At 39.6% G+C, this 24,258-nt stretch overlaps 2 protein-coding genes across 12 annotated transcripts in view; one reads left to right on the top strand and one right to left on the bottom strand.

Moving 5' to 3' along the window:
* ints10 (integrator complex subunit 10) overlaps nucleotides 1–9,279 on the top strand; it is a 55,935-nt gene extending 46,656 nt beyond the window's left edge. Inside the window, exons 16-18 of one of the 3 annotated variants that reach the window (XM_048531767.2) lie at nucleotides 1,268–1,361; nucleotides 5,724–5,795; nucleotides 6,469–9,279. In XM_048531767.2, the coding sequence (XP_048387724.1) occupies nucleotides 1,268–1,361; nucleotides 5,724–5,795; nucleotides 6,469–6,625 (323 nt within the window). In that variant the 3' untranslated portion in view covers nucleotides 6,626–9,279. The remainder of the gene's footprint in view (nucleotides 1–1,267; nucleotides 1,362–5,723; nucleotides 5,796–6,468) is intronic. The other 2 variants (XM_048531776.2, XM_048531785.2) reach the window with 2 other exon arrangements.
* Nucleotides 9,280–19,936: 10,657 nt separating this feature from the next.
* Nucleotides 19,937–24,258, bottom strand: part of gab1 (GRB2-associated binding protein 1) — a 215,251-nt gene continuing 210,929 nt past the window's right edge. For all 9 annotated transcript variants that reach the window (XM_048548000.2, XM_048548314.2, XM_059642919.1 and 6 more), the window contains 2 exons: nucleotides 22,170–22,298; nucleotides 19,937–21,755 (listed from right to left, as the gene is read on the bottom strand). In XM_048548000.2, the coding sequence (XP_048403957.1) occupies nucleotides 21,600–21,755; nucleotides 22,170–22,298 (285 nt within the window). In that variant the 3' untranslated portion in view covers nucleotides 19,937–21,599. The remainder of the gene's footprint in view (nucleotides 21,756–22,169; nucleotides 22,299–24,258) is intronic.

Genomic DNA, 24,258 nt, shown 5'->3' with positions numbered 1-24,258 from the left:
GATGAGTGCAGCTGTTTCTCTTGAGAGTTGCCAGGCTGGTGATTACCGAGAGGGAGGTTGTGACCATCAAAGGCATTGAAAAAAATTGAAAATTTTAAGTAAGCATGTTGCTTGACCCAGAGGCCGTTGTAAGTCAGCAAGTACAAAGCTGATTGTCGAGCAGGATTTTTTCCGAATAATGGCGTGACCCTCTTGCGGAGGATGGGATATGCTGACCAACCACGAATATGTTCTGACAGTCCAGACCAAATGTTACAGGGTTAAATGAGGGTTGCAGCAGCAGCTGAGCTGAGGCATGATGTTTTGGTCATAGAAGTAGGCCATATTCGTAATGGTACCAAAATGTGGTTGGAACCTCTTCTAAGGTTAAAATGTGACAAAGTTATGAATGATACCATTAGCATCAAACTGTTGTTCGGGTTTGGGGTAGAGTTAGTAGTTGGGGAATGGACTTTTTAAAAGTCTTCAATCAGGCAAACTGATTGCAGAGGTTCAAGAAGGCTTTACTTTCTCAAGGTAATTAAGGACTAGCAATAAATGTTGGCCCAGTCATCAAAGCCCGCCTCCCATAAATTAATTTAAAAAGAGTACATGATTCAACATTCCTAATGTGTTTCTGAAAAATGTCATGGTAAACAAAACCCTTTCCCATACCAAAGCATACAATGAGGGCTGGTTATATTCAAGCTCTGTAGTTTTTGAGTCAAAAACCATTTTTAATGCATTAATTTAATGAATTTTGAACATGGTTATTAATGATTTATGATTTTATTCCTGCAAAATGGAGGTAGTGCTATTTGTGTAAGTTCATTGCTTGTCAAACTATGAGATAGAATAAATGAGTATTATTAGAGTACACTTTAACCAGGTGATATATAAATACTGAAGTAATAGTTTGTAATCTGGATATAACTTCTACCAATTGGAGGACATGAACAAAAAGGGAATAGAAAAATTAAACTGTAAGTCTGAGATGAGGGATAAATGAAATGGGAGGACATTTGTGTGGAATGCAAACACTGTTTGATTTTTAGAAACGACGTTGAAAGAAACAATGTTATGAACTTGTTTGTGCTTTTTAAGTGTTATGTAAGGTATGACATTCTCGCATTCAAATAAATTAGCCAGATGGGAGACCATTCAATTACAACGATGCTGTGACGCTACTGGCGGAAGGTACACCTCCTACACGTTGTAAACATATTACAAATTAGCTAATAGTGCACTAAAATGACAGTACACAACTTGTCCTTAATCACGTCTGTCGATATTGACATGTTGGAAGAATTTGCTTATCTCCGAACTGCAGAAGGTGGTAAAATTCATCTAGAGCTGTTGCCAAATCAAGGTCTTCTGATAAAGTAAGTACTGAGTTTGTGAGACAGTAACTGGTATGCTCTGATTCATGTTGGAATTTCCTTATTTGTTTGGGAAACTAATTTTGCTCCTTGCTTTGTTGCAGCATGTGACAAGAAATGTATGTTGCATTTTTTTGAAGGAAATAGGATTTGGAAGGTGTTAAACCCTTGAAGGCCATCAGAAAGTTTAATTTTCTTGGGAGATTAGTGAATAATTTACATTTTTAAACATTTAAGCTTCTGATTTTGAACATCCTTGAAACATTAAAGTTTGAAGTTTTCTTCTTTAAGTTGTTTTTCTTCAATTTTGAGAGCTTTAAAATGTTTGTGTTGTTTATTGAGTTCATACAGCAATTTATCATCTTCATTCTAGTAAAATCCAAGTTTTGTATTGTGGCAAACCATCAATGTACCTAAGTCAGGGTACAGGCAGTTGACCAAGAATGACACTTGTGACCACTGTCCAGAAATTCTCCCATTAGATTAGGTTTGATAATGATACTCCATGTGGGTGAATAGAATCTGAGTGTTAATGTTCACACAGGAGTTAAAACTATGTTTTTGAGTACTGGACAGTAGTTAGCACTCCTGTGTTTCAATAAGATACCCACAATTTGAAAATTGGAGAGGGTAACAAATGCCCAAAAAAAATCCCTACGTCTTGATATTGTTTGTCCTAATTGTCCCATTGGCTCAGATGCTAACATTTGGACACAGTGTTAGAACTTTGATTAAGTACCACAGGGTATGGCACAATAAATCTGTCTGTGTACACATGCATGTTCAAGTGTCTGTAAATATAAATTCCTGGAGCTAAGAAGCTTTGGTATTGCAGTTAAGGTCCATTTTTGTCTTGATTTTTTTTTTCTTTTCAAAATTTCAGAGATTAAAGACACTTTGAATAGTTAACTTTCCTGTTGAGATTTTTTTAAAGTCAATGGGCAACTTGGGGGATGGGTTTTAGAGTGAAGATAATTTTCATTAAGATTACTTTTGTGTTGAAACCATGTGGACAGTTCAAGTAGCTGGCCTGAATAAACCCTAATGGTGTTAGGTTTTGAATTGAATTTAATCTATATTTTCCAAGCATATGTTGCAGTGTAGTCAAAATTTTGACTGGCAAAATAATCCTGGAGCTGTGATTAGATTAATTGGAAAGTGTTTCCTGTTCCCCTTGTAGAAAAGCTTGAAACTTTTGTGGGCCAGAATAAAGTTGAAGGAAGATTTTAAACATATAATACAAGACAGACATTTTACGTAAAGTTAATTTTACAGTTTTATTTCAATTCTTTCACTTTACACAACTGAATCTGTCCGTACTTCTTGGACAATTGGCCCTGGAGAGGAATTTGATCTTTCTTGTCACCTCTGCAATTAAGTACTGGATGCAAAGCTCTATGGATGACGTTCTCAACTTGCCACCTGTTAAGGTAGTCAATTAATGGTGACTTAAGGGCTCGATCCTGCCAGTTCTCCAATTACCTGTCTACCAAATTCGGAGGAAACATTCAATGCCCTGATCAAACAACACAAATGTGGCAAAGGCTAGGCCTGAAAGTCACCCCTAAAGGGGTGAAATGTTAGACCCCTTCTGTCTGCAACCCCCATCCTGTAAGAAGAGGAGAAATAGATAATTTTTCTGTCACTGCTGCAGTGAAGATTGGCAAGCCATGTTCTATATACTAAATTAAACTACCCCACGTAACAATTTTCCCGAAAATGATTATTTTCTAAACTCTTGGGAAAGAAAAGGTAAACGGGATTAAGAGAAGATAGCTCAAATATGGATCTTGCATTGACATCATTAACTTGTAATTGTACAATAATGATAGTACACGGGAAGGTTATTCGACTCAACATGTCCATGCTAACTCTCAGCAATAGCGGTTCACTTGAGGCCAATCTTTGATTTTTCACAATGGCTCTACAAATGTTTGACTTGAAATAATTATCTAATTCCCTTTTTAATAACACCATTAAATCTATCTCCTCCACACTCTCAGATAGTGCATTCTAGATCCAACCACTCAGTAAAATGTGGCACCAAGAGGTCAATGTGATACTTATGTTCAATGTGATACATGCATTGAGGTTAAAACTTTGTTTTGTACATGTTTATCATGCTTACCTTGCTTTTGTACACTATATCCCTTTATATAAAGCTCTGATCCTTTGTGCTCAATGAATCGATCTATCAAGCCGTGTATTGTGCATGTATATTCCAGACCCTCTGCAACTACACTATTGTTCAAACTGAGTGCTTTAGTTTATATTACGTCTCTACATTTTCTTACCAAATGAATTACTTCACACTTTTCTGCATTAAATTTCATCCACTACTTGTCTACCTATTCCACTCTCCTGGCTATTCTTTTGAAGTTCTACACATCCTTCTCCCAGTTCATAATACTTCCAAGTTTCATGTCATCCACACATTCTGAAATTGTACCCTGTATACAACACAAGACAAGCAGGGATCCCATCACTGACCCCTGAGAAATTTCACCATAAACCTTCCTGTTGGTTAAAAACACAACCATTATCCACCAGTCTGTTTTCTGTCATTCATCCAGTTTTCTAGCCAGTTTTCTAATTATCATGCGTTTAATCCATGAGTAGAGCTCACATCTGTTGTGCAGTACTCAACAAATATCTTTTGAAAGTTCATGTATAGAAAACCAATTGTATTACACTCATCACTCTGTCACCTTTTCAAAAAACTCATACAAGGTAGTTAAACATTTTGCCCATAACAAATCTGTGATGGCTGGCCCTGATTATGTCGTGAATCATTGTGGAAAAAAAAACTACCCACCACTGAAGTTAAACCAACCTGTAATTGTTGGACATATTTTTGCATCCTTTTGAACAAGGGTTAACGTTTGTACTCTTTAAATCCTCTGTTGTCATTCCTGTAATTCCTGTTTCTGGTTCATAATCAGCGCAATTACTTATTGTACCAACCTTTTATTCTTACATGCCTGTGGAAACTATTTTGGATTCCCTTTCCTATGTTCACTATGTGTTTCTTCTGATAATCTGTCTTTGCTTTTATTTGCTTTTTCAATTTCCTTATGAAGCTTCTATATAGACACTGATTCTGATTGTATTATACTGTTGACATCTGTTTTATGCACCTTTCTTTGCTTCATTTTATTCTTTACCATTTTTGTTAATCAGGGACCTCTAGATTTATTTGCCTTACATTTTCCCACGTGAGAATATATCCCTTTATTGTATCTGAACTATCTACCTTTTCTTTAAATGCATCCCAGTGTTGAATTACAGTTTAGCCAGTCAATCTTTAAGTCTGTTCCAAATAAATTAGAAGCATTTTCACCCATTCAAATTGTTTCTCCTTCACCCAACAATTCGGACTCTGTATTGTGTTGTCATCTCCAACAGTCTGGATTCTGAACTGACATATATTCAAGCCACACTGTGATCAGGGTCTTTTATTGGGTTAATAATTTAATATATTGTTGAATTGCTGTAAATTAAAATTGTATTGTTTTCTTTAAAAAGTGTGCTCTGTTGGTTAGTTAATACGGTATTAAAACTTGATATTAATGGGGCTAGATGAGAGGAAGTATAAAGGATTTATAGGTTTTGTAGCACTGCAGTTGAAGTTGAAGATCTTACTGTCTTGCTAATGTCTTGTTCTTGTAGGGGCAAAGTCATGCTGCCTTTTCCTTATTTTTAAATTAATTTTGGAAATTTCTGATGTCAGAATGAAAATTGTATGACTTCTTTGGACAAAGAAATAGCTCCACTTTGACTATTCCGTGTAAAGCTTGGCTTGTTACAACATCTCCTTAGTTTGACTTTTGAGAAGTAGTTACACTTATGTAATCTTCAGGAAAATGAGCTGTGTAGTCTAGCAGTTCGTCAAACTTTCAGTTGCCAAATTTTTGATGAAATGTGTACGTATGTTAAGATCAGCAGATAGGCAAATTGCCAATAAAAGAGTATTGGTGAAAGTTTGAGATGAAGTCATTTTTCTCCCCGACAGGAGACGCATAGTCTCATGAGGCGATAAGAGGAACAATAGGAATTCTTGATCTTATTCGTAACCAGATGTTATGATGAGATCCTGTACACATTTTCTCTACTATAAAAGCATTGGTTCCTATTTACACCTTTGCTTTCTAATCAGTGGTTCAAATGGTGTGCATTTGTCTTTTGTTTTATTATGTTGCATGTTTTGATGAAAAACCTATCTAGTTTGTGCATGTAGTATCAGATTATGAATGTGAAAGTTATGTACACTGTTCAATTCTTTCCAGTTGGCAATAGGTAAAAGTTATGTGTTATTGGTGATATGTGTGAGTGTTGAATGTACTGTTGATGTTTACTGTTTTCAAGGAATTCTAGCCCTCCACTGGGGGTTCTTCCGCAGGAGTTCAAACTGCAGCCCAGCAGTCAGACAGCTGACAGGTACAACACGACCTGTTCGTCATGTGCTGTGTTTGTCACCATGTTAACCCATGGGTTTTAAAGATTTTTAAAATGTCTTTATTTTTCTTTTTTGTTCATGCAATCCATGATTTAAGCATTGCCATACAGTGATCATTTTAGTATTATATATTTATCAAAATGCAGATTTTGATACCAGATTTATTTCTATACTTTTTTTTGAAATGTCTGACTTTTTTTTGTAAGTTACTATGAAATGAGTGCAACAGTAATAGCTACATGTTATGCATTCCAATGAATTTACACCTAGCTTTAAAAAATTGACTTTCTCAGATTTGTGTGCTTTAGTTAGAAAGTGTAATTGGTTATAAATCTTCATACTTCTAAACGTGCTTTATTACTCACTAATTAATGTTTCAATATGTAAGTTGTACAGAAAATATTTTAACACAAACTTGGAATTTGGCTAAACAGAAAAATTAAGTTGGATCAAATAACTTACTGAATTTAAAAATTACACAAATATTAATGATATTTCTATGGATATATTATACATTCAAATATTTAAGAAGTTAGATTTTAATAACTTGGAATTTTCTTTATGGTGGAGTACAACCAGAGGATAAGAAGTTATTTACAAATGACAGCAAGATGTAGTCTCATGAATAATTTGCTTATTTGATTTGTTTTCCAGACATCACACTGTAACCCGAGGAATTACAAAGGGTGTGAAAGAAGATTTCCGATTAGCTATGGAGCGGCAGGTTTCTCGCTGTGGGGAAAATCTCATGGTTGTACTACATAGATTTTGCATCAATGAGAAGATCATATTGCTTCAGACTTTAATGTGACACACATATCCAAGTCTTTTCCTTTTAGAATATATGGATGTTTTTGCTGATACGCTGAACTACACTGCACCTGTCTTATGAATTGTAAAGATTGTTATTGGATTGTATTCAAAAGTGAGTGTCTCAGAATGGAACTTGAGACAGAGACTTCAAAGGATAGGTGCTAATTCCACAGAAAAATCGCTAATGTATTGAATCCTTAAGTAATCCATTTTGATGAATGTTTGTATTCATTAAGAACAGAGATTGCAGTGCTAAAGGATTAAAATGTTTTGTTCCATTTTTGGCCTTGAATGTGTCAGCTTCAAACATGCTGAGCAGATACTGAGGGGCTATATACAGCTGTATAGAGAAAAAAATCTTGGCCCAGCACTATACTTTGCATCTAGCCTTCAGTCTCAAAAAAAATCTCCTGCACCATTCTGCAATTCCTCATTGCTACGCCAAGTTCTTGTGGGATTCTGAGACTGCCAGAATTTTACATTGTTTGAGGATCTTGCATCGATCAGAAACTGAACTGATATTTGCTGAAGTAATTTGATTTGGTCTTTTGCAACCTCCAAAAAGGAAGACTTTCATCCTGTTTATGATTAAAGGTTCCAAATAAAAAGACAATGCTTTAACTTCCTGTCCTCTCAACCATGTAATAATGGCATATTGTGAGCAAGAAATAAGCTTAATCAATTTTAATTTCAACCTTTCACACAAAAATAAAATTTAGCACCTCTTGAATTGAACAGGCCCATAATTTATGGTGCATCAGTTACACTTCCGGAATTGTATCCTTTCCAGACTCTAGTATCTGCTGACAATTGTGTTCAACCAGTAGTCAGCGTGTTCCAGGCAGAATACCTCATCTGAAATGATTTCTGTCCAGTGGAGATCAATGTATTTTCTTAAAGTTAGTATCTAAGATAAATTACCTTTTCAAAATAAAAACTAAATGCTAGAAAAATTCAGAAAATCTAGCAGCAACTATGGAGAGAGAAACAGAGTTAAAATTTTAACTCCAATGGCTCTTTGAAACATTGGACTAGAAACGTTAATTCTGTTTCTGTCTTAACAGCTGCTGCCCGACATGCTGAGTTTCTCTAGCACTGTTGTTTTTATTCAGATTTCCAGCATCCACAGCTTTTTAAAAAATTCACTAATGGGATGAGGATGTCGCTGGCTAGGCAGCATTTATTGTCCATCCCTAATTCCCTAGAGAGTCAATTGCTATAGGCCAGACCATTTAAGGATGGCAGTTTCCTTCCCTAAAGGGCACGAGTGAACCAGACGGGTTTTTCCTGACAGTTGACAATGGATTCATGGTCATTGTTAGATTCTTAATTCCAGATATTTTTTATTGAATTCAAATTCCACCGTCTGTCATGGTGGGATTTGAACCCGGATCCCCAGAATGTTATCTGGGTCTCTGGATTAACAGTCCAGTGATAATACCACTAGGCTATTGCTGCCCTGGCTTTGAACCCTTATTAAAGCCTTTATTTTTAATACTTTTTTCCAAACATTTGTATTAAGCAATTAATGCAACATCATTTCCAGTTGTAGAACAGCCACTACTGGAATAATTCACCTACCATGACTTGGAACCTGGAGGAAATAAACTTTTCAGGAACAAATACTTGAAAAGAATCCATCTGTGATCTTAAATATTCTGTAGGCTGGCAAGAACCTTTTTGATTTTCTTATGCAGTTTAACACAGCAACGTATATGAGATTATGTGCATTAAACATCTGATTTGTGGCTAACACTGAGATTGATGATTTCAATATATACATTTACGCATTTATTTGAACTGATTTTTTTTCCCCCAAAGTAATCATTTTGTTAAATTTTAGAATGAATGTTTTTTCTTTCCAATTTTAATTTTAAACTAGGTTATATAGTGAACAATGTGCAAGTTAATGCACTTTGCTAGCAAAATATTGTGATTTGCATAAACCACATGCTCCATCAGATAAATACTAATATTTCAACCACAAGCCTTTAAGCTGTCCAATCAGTTTAACAACAGAGAATTTTCAGCAGGATTGCCTAATCTTCCATCATAACTTTGATGTGAATTATTCTTCAGCATTGTTTATGGCAGTAGATTGTGAGAATCCCCACAAAAATCCCAGAACCTTACTGAGAAGGCAACTCGCCACCACCTTCTCAAGGGCAACTAGAGATGGGCATTAGATGCTGACTCAGTCACTGATACCTCGGTCCCACAAGTGAACGAAAAGCAACTTCTCCAGCCATATTCACAAAATTGAAACAGAGACTAATTTCAATGAACCAACCTTGCACACAGTACTTTTGAGAGGGAAAGATCACTTGACCTGAAGATGATCTTCAAAAAAGACTTTTCTCTGGATTGTCATAATGGGCCCACGTGAAACATGAATTTCAGTGTTCACCTGTGGTCTAATTATCTGACATTACTATTGTTCCCAGATACATGTCCAATTTATTTGACAGCATAGTACATTCTGTTCAATGGCCTTAAATGTCAAATCAGGCTGTCATTGTCTTGGCAAAACAATAGTTCATCGTGAAATGCAATGAAGATGTATTTAGGAAGTCATAAACAAAGTATCTGGAACGGATCTATGTAATACCACATCAAGTGGAAAGTACTGCAGCTCTTCTAACTTGAATAAAATGTGTATTTTTTTATACAAATCATTATGTCCTCTTTTTAATGAAGAATATCAGCCAAAAATGCTATTTTGTTTTTGACATGTTACATTTAATATATAAAGTTTTCATGTACGATTGTTCTTTGTTGCTTAAAGGTAAAATCGCAGAGGCCTATAAGATTGCTCTCTTATTGGAGATAATTTGTGGTGAGTTTAACCTGGTGGCCACCATGCCTTCTGCAAGGGGCAAAGTTGTGAAGGGTGGGGCCCTTGCGATAACCTTAGCCAGTACAGGAATTGAACTAAAACCAGAATGGAAATTGCTGAACAAAATCAACAGGATTTGTTGCAATCTGGTAGCATCTGTGGAGAGAAAGCAGATTTAACATTTCAAGTCCAGTGACCCTTCTTCAGAGCATCTTCAGGAATCGAATCCACACTGTTGGTGTCACTGCACTGCAAACCAGCCATCCAGCCAACTGGGTAACAATTCCTATGTATCTTTTGTTCTATAATTTTGCGTTTAAATATATCGCTTGAATGTTTGAAACATTATTCAAATTGTCAAATTTCCTACACACAATGTGATTTAGATATGATTAGTCAATTTGCCACTGCTGACTTTTCTTGCCCAGAAGTAATACTAACACTAAATAAATATTACATAAAAGTTATCTGATCTCAATGGAAAATGCACCACCTGTTCTTCGTTTCTGAGTTGGAGAATAACTCATAATCCAAATTGCATCAAAATTTTCCTAATTCTTTGTGTCGTCTTGGATACTTGGAGAGCAAGTTTAGGGGATTTCACATATTTAAGACCCCGCGAAATCTAGGTCCGTCAATCTGCTGCTGAAATAGAATGTCGACGTCTGCACCCACCACCGCCACCTAACGATGAGATCAATAAACAAAAAGAAAATAAATGGGGTCAGTATGCAGTTTATGTTCCTGTGATGCTGAAGGATTCACTGGTGCCCATGCTGATTTTGACACAACATCTGGACTTACTGTAAGGCTTTGAAGATATTAAATTACTGAAATGCTGTACCAGAGTAACTGCTGATGGATGTTCTTGAAAGTCCTGAGATCCAAGATGTTGAAAGCAAATTGCTTCTAATACTCTAGGCTCTGCTCTACAATGTGCCTAAGCTTAAAGATCTGGTAGCGCTATGATCTGCCACCGTAAGAACCTGCCTGTTGTTCATGAAGTATATGATGTACTTTTGCTCTCACTCTCTTAAGGAGGGCCATACCGAAGATCTTGCCAGGTGCCGACAACAGCATTATTCTCCTCCAGTCGATGCAATTGCTGAAGTAACTTTTCTTCTGTGATTTGATGATTACTGCTTCTCTCCAGTCTGCCAGGATGTCCTTGACAATTAAGATTTTGCAGAATAGGCTGAAGAATTGTGTAATCCAAGACAAAACTGCCAGTCGTGAGAGTAGAAGATAATAAAATGTGAGGCTGGATGAACACAGCAGGCCAAGCAGCATCTCAGGAGCACAAAAGCTGACGTTTCGGGCCTGGACCCTTCATCAGAGAGGGGGATGGGGGGAGGGAACTGGAATAAATAGGGAGAGAGGGGGAGGTGGACCGAAGATGGAGAGTAAAGAAGATAGGTGGAGAGGGTGTAGGTGGGGAGGTAGGGAGGGGATAGGTCAGTCCAGGGAAGACGGACAGGTCAAGGAGGTGGGATGAGGTTAGTAGGTAGCTGGGGGTGCGGCTTGGGGTGGGAGGAAGGGATGGGTGAGAGGAAGAACCGGTTAGGGAGGCAGAGACAGGTTGGACTGGTTTTGGGATGCAGTGGGTGGGGGGGAAGGGCTGGGCTGGTTGTGTGGTGCAGTGGGGGGAGGGGATGAACTGGGCTGGTTTAGGGATGCAGTGGGGGAAGGGGAGATTTTGAAACTGGTGAAGTCCACATTGATACCATATGGCTGCAGGGTTCCCAGGCGGAATATGAGTTGCTGTTCCTGCAACCTTCGGGTGGCATCATTGTGGCAGTGCAGGAGGCCCATGATGGACATGTCATCAAGAGAATGGGAGGGGGAGTGGAAATGGTTTGCGACTGGGAGGTGCAGTTGTTTGTTGCGAACTGAGCGGAGGTGTTCTGCAAAGCGGTCCCCAAGCCTCCGCTTGGTTTCCCCAATGTAGAGAAAGCCGCACCGGGTACAGTGGATGCAGTATATCACATTGGCAGATGTGCAGGTGAACCTCTGCTTAATGTGGAATGTCATCTTGGGGCCTGGGATGGGGGTGAGGGAGGAGGTGTGGGGACAAGTGTAGCATTTCCTGCGGTTGCAGGGGAAGGTGCCGGGTGTGGTGGGGTTGGAGGGCAGTGTGGAGCGAACAAGGGAGTCACGGAGAGAGTGGTCTCTCCGGAAAGCAGACAGGGGTGGGGATGGAAAAATGTCTTGGGTGGTGGGGTCGGATTGTAAGTGGCGGAAGTGTCGGAGGATAATGCGTTGTATCCGGAGGTTGGTAGGGTGGTGTGTGAGAACGAGGGGGATCCTCTTGGGGCGGTTGTGGCGGGGGCGGGGTGTGAGGGATGTGTCGCGGGAAATGCGGGAGACGCGGTCAAGGGCGTTCTCAATCACCGTGGGGGGGAAGTTGCGGTCCTTAAAGAACTTGGACATCTGGGATGTGCGGGAGTGGAATGTCTTATCGTGGGAGCAGATGCGGCGGAGGCGGAGGAATTGGGAATAGGGGATGGAATTTTTGCAGGAGGGTGGGTGGGAGGAGGTGTATTCTAGGTAGCTGTGGGAGTCGGTGGGCTTGAAATGGACATCAGTTACAAGCTGGTTGCCTGAGATGGAGACTGAGAGGTCCAGGAAGGTGAGGGATGTGCTGGAGATGGCCCAGGTGAACTGAAGGTTGGGGTGGAAGGTGTTGGTGAAGTGGATGAACTGTTCGAGCTCCTCTGGGGAGCAAGAGGCGGCGCCGATACAGTCATCAATGTACCGGAGGAAGAGGTGGGGTTTGGGGCCTGTGTAGGTGCGGAAGATGGACTGTTCCACGTAACCTACAAAGAGGCAGGCATAGCTGGGGCCCATGCGGGTGCCCATGGCCACCCCCTTAGTCTGTAGGAAGTGGGAGGAGTCAAAAGAGAAGTTGTTGAGTGTGAGGACGAGTTCCGCTAGGCGGATGAGAGTGTCGGTGGAGGGGGCCTGGTCGGGCCTGCGGGACAGGAAGAAGCGGAGGGCCTTGAGGCCATCTCCATGCGGAATGCAGGTGTACAGGGACTGGACGTCCATGGTGAATATGAGGTGTTGGGGGCCAGGGAATTGGAAGTCCTGGAGGAGGTGGAGGGCGTGGGTGGTGTCACGGACATAGGTGGGGAGTTCCTGGACCAAAGGGGAGAAAATGGAGTCCAGATAGGTGGAGATGAGTTCGGTGGGGCAGGAGCAGGCTGAGACGATGGGTCGACCAGGGCAGGCAGGTTTGTGGATTTTGGGAAGGAGATAGAAACGGGCCGTGCGGGGTTGGGGAACAATGAGGTTGGAGGCTGTGGGTGGGAGGTCCCCTGAGGTGATGAGGTCATGAATGGTGTTGGAGATGATGGTTTGGTGCTCGGGTGTGGGGTCATGATCGAGGAGGCGGTAGGAGGTGGTGTCGGAGAGTTGGCGTCTGGCCTCGGCGATGTAGAGGTCAGTACGCCATACTACCACTGCGCCACCCTTGTCTGCGGGTTTGATGGTGAGGTTGGGGTTGGAGCGGAGGGAGCGGAGGGCTGCCCGTTCTGCGGGGGAGAGGTTGGAGTGGGTGAGAGGGGTGGAGAGGTGAGAGTAGATGGGCCATAGTTGATCTAAGTGTCAGCTGTGATAAAACCCCGAAGGCCCTTATAACAATTAGGAAAAAGCCATTGAGGACACCAACCACTTCACCCTTCCTAGGAAGCAACATCTACAGGAAAGACAATACTAAGAAATTGATAACCATATAAGAATTGTCAAAGTAGCATCAGTCTTTCAGTACACTGTCTGGATATTTAACACCATCAAGATTGCCAGGAAGCTGTGACTCTATGATAATACCAACTGCAGTTGTTTTTTTGATGTATGTTTGTATGACAAGGAAGAGAGCAGCAAAGTTGCTTGCATAACATCCTAGGCATCACATGGAAAGTCAGTAACACTAAAGAAGAAGTGCTGATGAGAATTGGTCAGAGGTACCTGTGGAAAGTTGTGACAATGACAGGAAACTGGTGGGGTGTACATGTTACCTTCCAGCATGTCCCACCAGGCCTGCAGTACAATGGACAACATCTGATAGAAAAAGAACTCCAGGCTGGCCAAAGGAGACCTGCTGTAGTAAATTTAAGGAGGGCCTTCAACAGCAGGACATTACCTGTGCTAAAACAAGAGATTGTGATGGATCAGGGTTAGTAATAGAGTTATGTTGACCAGTGGCCTGCACAGGACAGAGGAGACAAGGCTATTTATGTTTTCAAATTTGATTCATCTGTCTGATATATAATTACTAGTTTCCTCTGGGTTATAACTCTTCATTTTGAAATGATTACACACTTCCATACAGATTCTCAAACTTTGTTTTGTCATCATTCTGCGGAGTAGCCCCACCTATACATATTTTAAATTGGGAGCTTACCTAGGTCTTTTCACACATTCTATATCCCAATCATTCTCAATCTTTCCACTTACCAGCTGGAAATTATTATAAACCTCTACATCCATAACATAGTCAACTTACTTTCAAGGATAATTCTCAGACATGTAGTTAGTATTCATTACTTTAGTACAGTTTTAATTTTGTGAAGGATGTGGGCTCTTGCAAATTAATGGTTCATTAAATTAGCGTAGTGGCTGTCAACTTGTTCCCTTTTATTAAATTAAAACGAAGAATTGTGAGTGCTGGAGTTTTGAAACAATTAAACTATTGAAGAAATTCAGCAAGTCTGGTAGCATCTTTTGGAGACAAAACAGAGTTAACGTTCCAAGCCCAGTGATCCTTTTTATGTCTCTGTTTACAATCACCTCAATAACCAAAAAACAACTTTTAAAGGACTTTTGTGATGCAGTGGTAGTGTCCCCAACTCTGAGCTCAGAAAGTCTATATTCCAATTGCACCCACTCCAGGAGTGTGTCATTGTGCATTGGGATATGCTGATTAAAAATATCTGGTATATTATGAATGGTGTAGATCTACCAACACTACTTTCAAGTAACAGAAATGGCCACATCAAGTGCACATTCTGCTATTTGTGGCTTCCGGTTTGAGCTTGTATGGAACCTATGGTTTCAATCCACACACCGCAGAAGGTTCAGTTTCTAATCTCTGTTTCAGACTTGGTTTCCTTAGAAACTGGAAGTGATCAATTTTCTAAGTCCATTTCCCTTCCAGTTAGGGTCTGTTGAAACCACAGATTTCATCACAATGTGATTGCTGATGTTGTGCCAAGAAATATGTGCTACCACTATAAATTACTTTCTGTATTGCCCACATGTAAAACGCAATTTTGCTTTTCCCACGTTGTTATTTTTCTTTAAATTATGAACTCCAGAGCATTCACTGTTTCCATTATTTTCTTCCTGTAATAATCTTAATCTATTCAATGCATGGCTGACTAACAGGAAGTACAGCATAGGAATAAGTGTATATCTTTCAGGCTGGCAGGATGTCACGAGTGGTGTGCCACAGGGTCAGTGCTGGGACCCCAAATCTTTACAATTTGCATGAATGATTTGGATGACAGGACTGACGGACGGTATGGTAGCTAAAGTTGCTGATGATAGACATTGGAGAGTGAGTTGTTAAGAGGACATAAAGAGCCTAAAAATGGATATAAATAGGTTAAGTGAGTGGGCAAACATCTGGCAAATGTAGTTCAACATGGAAAAAGTGTGAATTTGCCCATTTTGGGCATTTAAAAAGCAGCAAATCTAAAAGGAGAGATTGCAGAGCTGAGATACAGAGAAATCGGAGTGTCCTATGCAGGAATCACTAAAGGTTCATATGCAGGTACAGTAAATAATCTGGAAAGTTAATAGAATGATACATTTTATTGTGTGGGAAATTAAATGCAGGAATATGGAGTTTGCTTCAGTTATTCACAGCATTGATGAGACTTGCGTCTGGAGCCACAGGTAAAGTACTGGTCACTGTATTCATGGAAAACTCTTAAAACACTGGAAACTGTTCAGAGAAGGCTTACCAGACTAATGGCTGGAATGAGGAGATTGCCTTGTGAGGACAGGCTAGACAAAATAGGCCTGTATCCTCTGGAGATTAGAAGAGTCAGAGATTACTTTATTGAAACATGCAAGATCCTGAGGAGATGACTGGGTGGCTGTGGAAAGGATGTTTCCTGTTGTGGGAAAAACTATGGATTGTAGTTTAAAACTAAAGCAGCACTCATTTAAAACAGATGAGGCCCTTTCTTCTCCTCAAAGGATTGAGAGCCTTTGGAATACTTATGCACAAAGAATAGTGGATGCCGAATCTTTAAGTATTTTTAAGCCAAGGGTTGATAGATTCTTGAATACCATTGTAACGAAAGGTCATTGAGGTATGCAGGGATGTAGATTTGAGGTTAAAGTCAGATCATGCTTAATCTTTGAATGAATAAGCAGGCTGAAAGGGCCAAGCAGCTTACTGTTGTTTCTTGTTCATAATCCTCAGGTTAGTCCTGATAATTTGAAGACATGTCCATAAAAGAAAATATATTTAATAAAGGATTGCTGTTCCTTTGTCAACATTAAATGGCTAACAAATCTTTGAGCATGGTAAGGAAGTTTTAAATCGTATATGATAAAGGACTGAGGTATTTAGCTCCTCATGTATTAATATTAGCCACAAATAATTCAAACTGAAGAATAATGTGAATTAAAAAACTTATATTTTTGGGCCACTACATCGCTTGCCATGTAAGTATCCACTCTGCATTGGATTGAAATAATTTTGTAACTTATTTTGCAGAATATTAAATGCCAATCCTATAGTGATACTATTTTGCATTAATATTGACTATTCTGATGCTTGTATCTAGTATCTAAACAGTTTGCACCTCTACTGCATTATTGTTGGTTGCTTATACCATGATGTTGTTCTAAATTACATACAACAGATGATAAACCTGTATTTCATATGTTCATAGAATCCTTACAGTGTGGAAATAGGCCCTTTGGCCCAACAAGTCCACACCAAACCTCACAGCATCCCACCCAGCCCCATCACTTATAGCCCACCTATTCTACATATCCCTGAACATTATGGGCAATTTAGCATGGCCAATCCACCTAACTTGCACATCTTTGGACTGTGGGAGGAAACCCATGCAGACACAGGGAGAAACATGCAAACTTCACACAGACAGTTGCCCGAGGGTGGAATCAAATCCAGATCCCTGGTGCTGTGAGGCAGCAGTGCTAATAAGCACTGAGCCACTGTGTCACCCCTATGTTCCTAGGGGAGGATTTTTTTCAACAAAGTTATATACAAAATTGAGTTAATTATATGATCAAAATTACATTTGCACTTTTCTCAGTCTAGAAATACACTGGTTTCCAATCAGTTATATGTTGTTTGAAAGCAATTACGTGAAATATATTTTTCAGACACTTTCACTTTTTAACTCTGCTCCTCACATTATACCATTGTAGAATACAACAACTGCTGTGCATTAGATTGACAAGATGATTTGTTCGTGAGGATGGGTTGCAAATAATTGTTTTGGTAATTTGCAATTAAACAAATAGGTAGTTTCAGGTAGAAAATGCAAATTACTTTTGTAAACAAATGCTGTAAATGTAGTCTCTGGAGAGCATAAACAGCCTTGACAACTAATAATGAAAAGGGAAATGTTGTTGAGACAGCTGGTCTCATTCAGTAGCATAAACAAGAATGGAACTTCAGCCAATACCTCAAGCTGTTTCATTCCCACGGATAATTGCAGTTAATATCAACTTTTTAGCATGACTGTTAGATCTTATTACTGTGTATTCTCTTTTAAAGTGTATGGACACATGCCAAATAAAATAAATTTGGAGCATTTGTCCAAAGCTTTCTTGCTATAATCTAGCTAGAGCCATCATAAGGTTATATCGAAGTACTAAACGGAAACATCTGACGAGATAGTAAGGACTGCAGATGCTGGAAATCAGAGTTGATAAAATGTGGATCTGGGAAGCACAGCAGGTCAGACAGCATCAGAGGAGCAGAAAAGTTGATGGATCCTCCATCAGGACTGCAGAGGGGGAACGGAGCTCAAAAATAAATAGAGAGGAGGTGGGGTGATGATAGGTGGATGCAGGTAGGGGGTTGTAGAGATTAGTCAGTGGGAAGGGTGGGGCAGATTGTGTCAGGTCAAGGAGGTGAGGATGAAAGGGAGGGCTGGACATGGAATGAGGCTGGGGGTGAGGAGGTCTTGAAACTAGTGAATTTTATGTTGAGGCCATTGGGCTGTAAGCTCCGGAGGTGGAATATAAGTTGGTGTTCCTCCAGTTTATGTGTGGCCTCACTTTAACAATGGAGGCAGCCCAGGACAGACATGTCACCAAGTGACTGGGAGGGGAAGCCGGGGTGGTGTTGAAATGGCAGGCATCTGGAAGGTGGTGCTGATTGGAGCATACAGAGCATAGATGCTCTGTGAATCAGTCACCAAATCTGTGCTTGGTGTCTCCAAAATAGAGGAGACCACAGCAAGAGCAACATATGCAATAGACCAGGTTAGAAAACCTACAGATGAATCTCTGCCAGATTTAGAATGGAAGATGGGGCCTTGGATGGAAGGGTAGGGTCAAGTGGAGCACTCCTGCACTACTGGGTGTGGTGGGGTTAGTGGGGAATTTGGATCTGACAAGGGAGCTGCAGAGTGAGCAGTACCTAATGAAAGAGGACAGTGGTGGGGAACGAACTATCGTTTAGGTGGGGTTTGATAGCAGGTGGTGAAAATGGTGTAGAGTGATGCGTTGGATTGGGGGATTGTGGGAATCTATTGTTGCGGGGGAGGGGTTTTGAGGATAGAAGTGTGGGAAATGCAGAAGAGGATGATGGCATTATGAAGCACAGGGGAGGTGAAATTACAGTTCTTGAATAAGGAGGACATCTGGGAATGGAATGCTTCATCCTGGAAGCAGATTTGGCAGGGGTGGAGGAATTTGGGAGTATGGGATTGCAATATGTTGTTTCAATGGGGAACTAATGCCCTTTGAAGACAGTGACATGAACGCAGTCCAAAGCACATCAGTAAGAGCAGGGAGCAAACTACCACCCAGGGATTATAGTAAACTTTAGAAATGGCATTGCTGCAACCTTTACTGTGAGCTATGCATGCATGTAGTGTTTCTCCCTGGTTATTGCGCTTGGGAACCCTGCAGCCCAATGGTATCAATGTGGACTTCACAAGCTTCAAAATCTCCCCTTTCCCCCACTGTATCCCAAAACCAGCCCAGTTCATCTCCTCCCCCCACTGCATCCCAAAACCAGCCCAGCTCGTCCCCTCCCCCCACTGCATCACAAAACCAGCCCAGCTCATCCCCGCCTCCCTAACCTGTTCTTCCTCTCACCCATCCCCTCCTCCCACCTCAAGCCGCACCTCCATTTCCTACCTACTAACCTCACCCCGCCCCCTTGACCTGTCTGTCTTCCCTGGACTGACCTATCCCCTACCTACCTCCCCACCTATACTCTCCTCTCCACCTATCTTCTTTTCTATCCATCTTCGGTCGGCCTCCCCCTCCCTCCCTATTTATTCCAGAACCCTCTCCCCATCCCCCTCTCTGATGAAGGGTCTAGGCCCGAAACGTCGGCTTTTGTGCTCCTGAGATGCTGCTTGGCCTGCTGTGTTCATCCAGCTTCACATTTTCAGCATTTGGTCAGGTCCTTACATCTGAAAGATAGTGGTGGGGTCCCAAAGATGCAAATACATTAAGCACTGTAGAAATAACTGAAGTCCTCTCCAAACTCTTTTCTCCTTGATCATGAGCCCAAATACTTCCTTGTGTGATTGTGACAAATTTTATTGAGTAACAATCCTGAAGTGCTCTGATCATTTTAAAAGGTGCTATGTAAATAAAAGGTGTTATAATTGCAGAGTGATTTATGTGGAAGATCCCAGGGCCTAGTTGTCTGACAGCAATGCTTTCAGCTGTTTATGATGAATTATTTAAAATTGTGGGTGGGGAAGGGGCCACAACTGAAAGAAAGAGCAGAAGGATCTCAAAGGTTTATATAGGAAGAGGTTACAGCGATACACAAGGTGGTGAGAACAAAGGATTTAAAAAGACAGAATTTTAATATCAAAGCTTTGCCGGTCCAAGGGCCAGTGTAGGTTGGCAATCATAATGGCTGCAAGGGATTCCGTGTAAATTAGGGATTAAGGCAGCAGAATTTTGAATGCACCACTCTAGCCATCTGTGCTCACATCAACTATGTATATGTTCAGCTCGATTATGGCCAATAGGATGTTTACCTGTATGAACTAAAAAGAAAACATAAGGAGTTGGAGTTCAGATCAATCAAAAAGTGTTCTAATAGTCTTTCCTTACCGAAAGGACAACACATTGGACTGTCACTGAATATGAATAAATAGCCTTAATATCATCTGGTCCATGGTGAAAGGTTGTGGGAGTGGAAAGGTTATTACTGGAAGTTGAGTAATAAATTTCACCTAATCTGGATAGTTGCACAAGTGTCTAGAAAATAAGCTCAAACACTCTGGGTGGAATATTGTCATTGATTTAATTTCACAATTACATTATGTCTGGCATTTCCATAACTTGCATTAAAATACAAGTAGTATTACTGCTTTGTTATAATGAATAACCGTCGCTATGTGCAACTTACATCAAGAGGAAAAGGGTACTTCAGCAAAGGTAGTTATTTTAGATACAAAGCCTGTGAGCTGGAAGACTACAAACATACACATAAAACTGTCATTCATTCACCATTTAATGATAAAATCTTTGGACTTCAACATTTTTATGCATAAAGACAATTTTTGTAAATACAAATGTTAGTAATTTTTAGTACATTTACAGTTTAAGCACTTTATAAGTGATCGGAAGAAAAGGGTGTTATGTACAACATAATCATCACATTCCCAAATATGGTGTGTAGTACTAATAGTGAAACAATATAGGTGTCTCCTGGATATAGGGTTCTATATAACTTAATTGCTATTATAAACAGCAGGTTTTTTTTAAAATCCAAGTACTGCATCCCTGATCTTGAAATGTAAAAGCAATAATGCAACAATGTAAATCAATAAAGAATTTACTGCTGAAAGTAGTACAAGTTTTTGCATAGGGCTCAAAAACATGGCTAAAATGGGACTTGTATATTTTGAAACAAGAATCTTGGAAACAAGCTCACTAGAATTTGCCAAAAAGTACCACCTGAGCATAGAATTGAGGCATCATGTGGAATACCGAATGAGTTTTTCTGTATTCGCAACAAGGAAAACATAACTCCACCCTGCAGTTATCTGCACTCTGCAAGTTTACTTTAAAAATTCAGGCATGTAAACCATATCAAAAGGATTAAAGTGTGAACTTCCCAGAGTTTTAAACTTAATTGATTTTTTTCCTTTTCTGCCCTGGATATTTTGGTTAACGTACTGCAAATAATGAGAAACCACTGGCATTTTATAGTTCATTCTGCTTTGAATACTGGTAAAGAATTGGGTGGGCTTGTTGGATTTTCTTTGTAGATAATTATTAATAATGGTCATCTAAAGGCCACTGCCAGCAATGCTGCTCTAGAGATTGAATGATGCTTTAGTAGTTTTATTGTAACTACTTCTGTTAAGTTTAACATCAAAAAACTGCTTTCATTGCTACCTTAAATAAATCTAGACTTCAATTAAAAAAAATAGAAAATTAGTTTAGCTGGAACATACGTTTCAGCCTGGATGTTTAATAATTTTCATGATTTGCTCTATAATGAAAAAGATGAAGTTATTTTCTACATAGGAGGACTTTTGAGGCCAGATTCCTGCAACAACTAATAGCTTCGCCTTGTACCTGAAGTAGTGCTTTTAAATGGCATTTTAAAACTGCATGTTAGACCACTTAAAGCAATCCAAGTCTAAATTCAGCCAACATATAGAATCAAAAAGGAAGCCTCCACAGGCCATGCTTGTAAAACCAAACAGCTCACACTTAATTACAGTGATCAACTTGATTCCAATAACTTGCCCTTTCTGAAGTGTGTTGCTTGGATGTAAAATTTAAAGTCACTGGCCATTAGTTACGTATGACTGCTTCATAAACTGATGGATGGCTTATTCAAGTAGGGCACATTGAATAGAAGGCCAATAGTGGCAGGAACATAAAGGCATCTCAATAAGGCATGATGGTTTTTTTTAAAAATGACAGCGTTAGGTCACTTTGCACTTTTAACTGGGGTCTCCGATTCTGTAGACTGTCTTTCATCAGTCCAGGCTTTTCTGGTGTTCTTTAGTGCGAGGGTTCTCTCTTGGTCCACCAATACATAATCTACTTTTTCATCTGCTGTTACGGTACCTGTACCATTGCTTTTCTGAAATGAAACAAAAAAATCCCATAAAGATTGCAGTACTACTCAATTTTTACTATACTCCAAGAAAACCTGGAGATACATTAGCCAAGGGGAAGGCAGTAGTTGCTGACTACACAATAGTAATAAGGTGGAATTACATTTTTCAAACTAAGGCAAATCTGGATTCGCACAACAACAGATCTGAAGTCAGGTCAAACTCTGTAAATGAACAGTCATTCCAATATACACTAAGACTGACCTTTATGTGTAAAGAGTTGAATATAATCTACATCTAAAAGGACTGAAATAAAACCAGTAGAAACTTCATGAGGAAACTAGCCAACTCAAAAGCAACATTTATATTTATGAAAAATATTCTATCGTATCATAGTATGTATGTTTAAGTGCAATAGTCTTAGACTGCACAGTACAGACCTTTCGAGGTGGTGTTGATTTTCCAGAGTCTAGATCCAGGTCTAAGTACTCCACTTGTTGTTTGTCACCTTTCGATCTTGTTAAACTGCTTCCTCCATCACAACTTTGCAATGACCCTTGTTTTATGGTCTGCGAAAAGTTAGAATGAATTCAATAGTGCCATAGTGACAAACTACATTTTATTATTAGCAACCTCAAAAAAAGTAGTTGCAACATAGCAGAACAGGTTGCTATCTCGCAACAGCATTAACACTGTAAAATCATTACATTTTAATATCTATTTAGATTGTTAAAATTACTATAATCAGGTCAAATATCATGTGTAAAATGTTGGGACTATCATATGTTGAAAGATTGGAGCGACTGGGCCTGTACACGCTTCAGTTTAGAAGGATGAGAGGGGATCTGATTGAGACGTATAAGATAATTAAAGGATTGGACACTCTGGAGGCAGGAAGCATGTTTCCGCTGATGGGGGAGTCCAGAACCAGAGGACACAGTTTAAAAAAATAAGGGGTAAGCCATTTAGGACAGAATGGGTGAAGAAGTTTCTCCTCAAGACAGTGGTGGATATATGGAATGCTCTGCCCCAGAAGGCAGTGGAGGCCAACTCTCTGGATACTTTCAAGAAAGAGATAGATAGAGCTCTTAAAGATAGTGGAATCAAGGGTTATGGGGACAGGATACTGATTGTGGATGATCAGCCATGATCATAATGAATGGTGGTGCTGGCTCAAAGGGCCGAATGGCCTACTCCTGCACCTATTGTCTATTGTAAATGAAATGTCAAATAAACACTTTTATCAGTTTAGTTATACAGGCTCTATTTCCACTAGTTGAAGGGCCACGCAATAACCAATTTTACAATTCAGTCTGAGAAACATTCTGAAATTGCCTTGGAGCAGGCATTAGTCGAGTAGTCAAAGGAGAATCTTTTGATTTTCCTTCTAACTTGCCTCCACTATCAAAGGAGGGACTGAACGAGGACCACACAAAGGTTATGAGATTAAATGACTGGACAATATTGTTGTTTTTGTTTTGTTTAAAGAAAAATGAAAGAACACCATTCTTGAGAGGTAGTATGACATAGTGGTGCTTGTCACAGAAGATTGATCCAGTTAGTCCAAAAGGTGATAATTAATTATTAGCAGGAATGTGCATTTCTAAATTACGTACAAATTATAATAATTAGTTTGGCTGTTAACAGTCTAGAAATAAAACACTTTCCTTGAAGGAGGAAAGCATCAATTGAACTACAATAGTTATGTCCCAGCATCCAAAGCTGGATTTTGCTCCATACCCTCCAGGGTGGGATTTAGTTTAGAGGAGCACAAACAAGATCTTCATTATCTTATTGCAAGTTAACCAAAGGGTTCATTAATACATTAAATGTTACGATTCTAGAAGTGCACAAATTGGATAAGAGATATCACTTGACGGATTTTTAAAAATCTGACTACCATAACCTGAGCCATTTAAAAATACAGCTTTTCTTTTAAAAAAAGGTCATAGAAACCAGGAGTAGGCGGCCATTTGGTTCATCCAGTCTGCTCCATCATTAAATATAATCATGGATGATACTCAAGCTCAAAGTATACACCCACCTTCTCTCCTTGCCAGAAAAACTCAGCAGGTCTTGCAGCATTTGTGGAGAAAAATCAAAGTTAACGGAGGAAGGGTCACTGGACCTCAAGTTAACTCTGATTTATCTCCAAAGACATTGCCGGATTGGTTGAGCTTTTACAACAATTTCTCTTTTTGCTTCTGATTTCCAGCATCCACAGTTCTTTCAGTTTTTAGTTTGTAACATGTATCAATGTTTTTTTAATCTATTCAGTGACCAGGCCTTTATGGCCTTCTGTGGTAATAAATTCCATAGGTTGAATATAATAAACCTCCATTTAAAGACTCTTCAATAATTAGGCTTTTGATAAAGATTTAAGAATAGTATTTAGAATTTTAGAAGATGGATAGCTTGTAGTAACTTACGTAAGTCAATCACCCAAACTAGCTACTTTAAACTAACGCACACACACAGTCCTGTAAGCCAATATAATTATTTACTCTACCATATCAACCATTTCAAATC

Source organism: Stegostoma tigrinum, chromosome 1 (genome assembly GCF_030684315.1).
Source record: "Stegostoma tigrinum isolate sSteTig4 chromosome 1, sSteTig4.hap1, whole genome shotgun sequence".
NCBI lineage: Eukaryota > Metazoa > Chordata > Chondrichthyes > Orectolobiformes > Stegostomatidae > Stegostoma > Stegostoma tigrinum.
The sequence above is the reverse complement of the archived record's forward strand: the minus strand, read 5'-3'. Positions and strand labels throughout refer to the sequence as shown.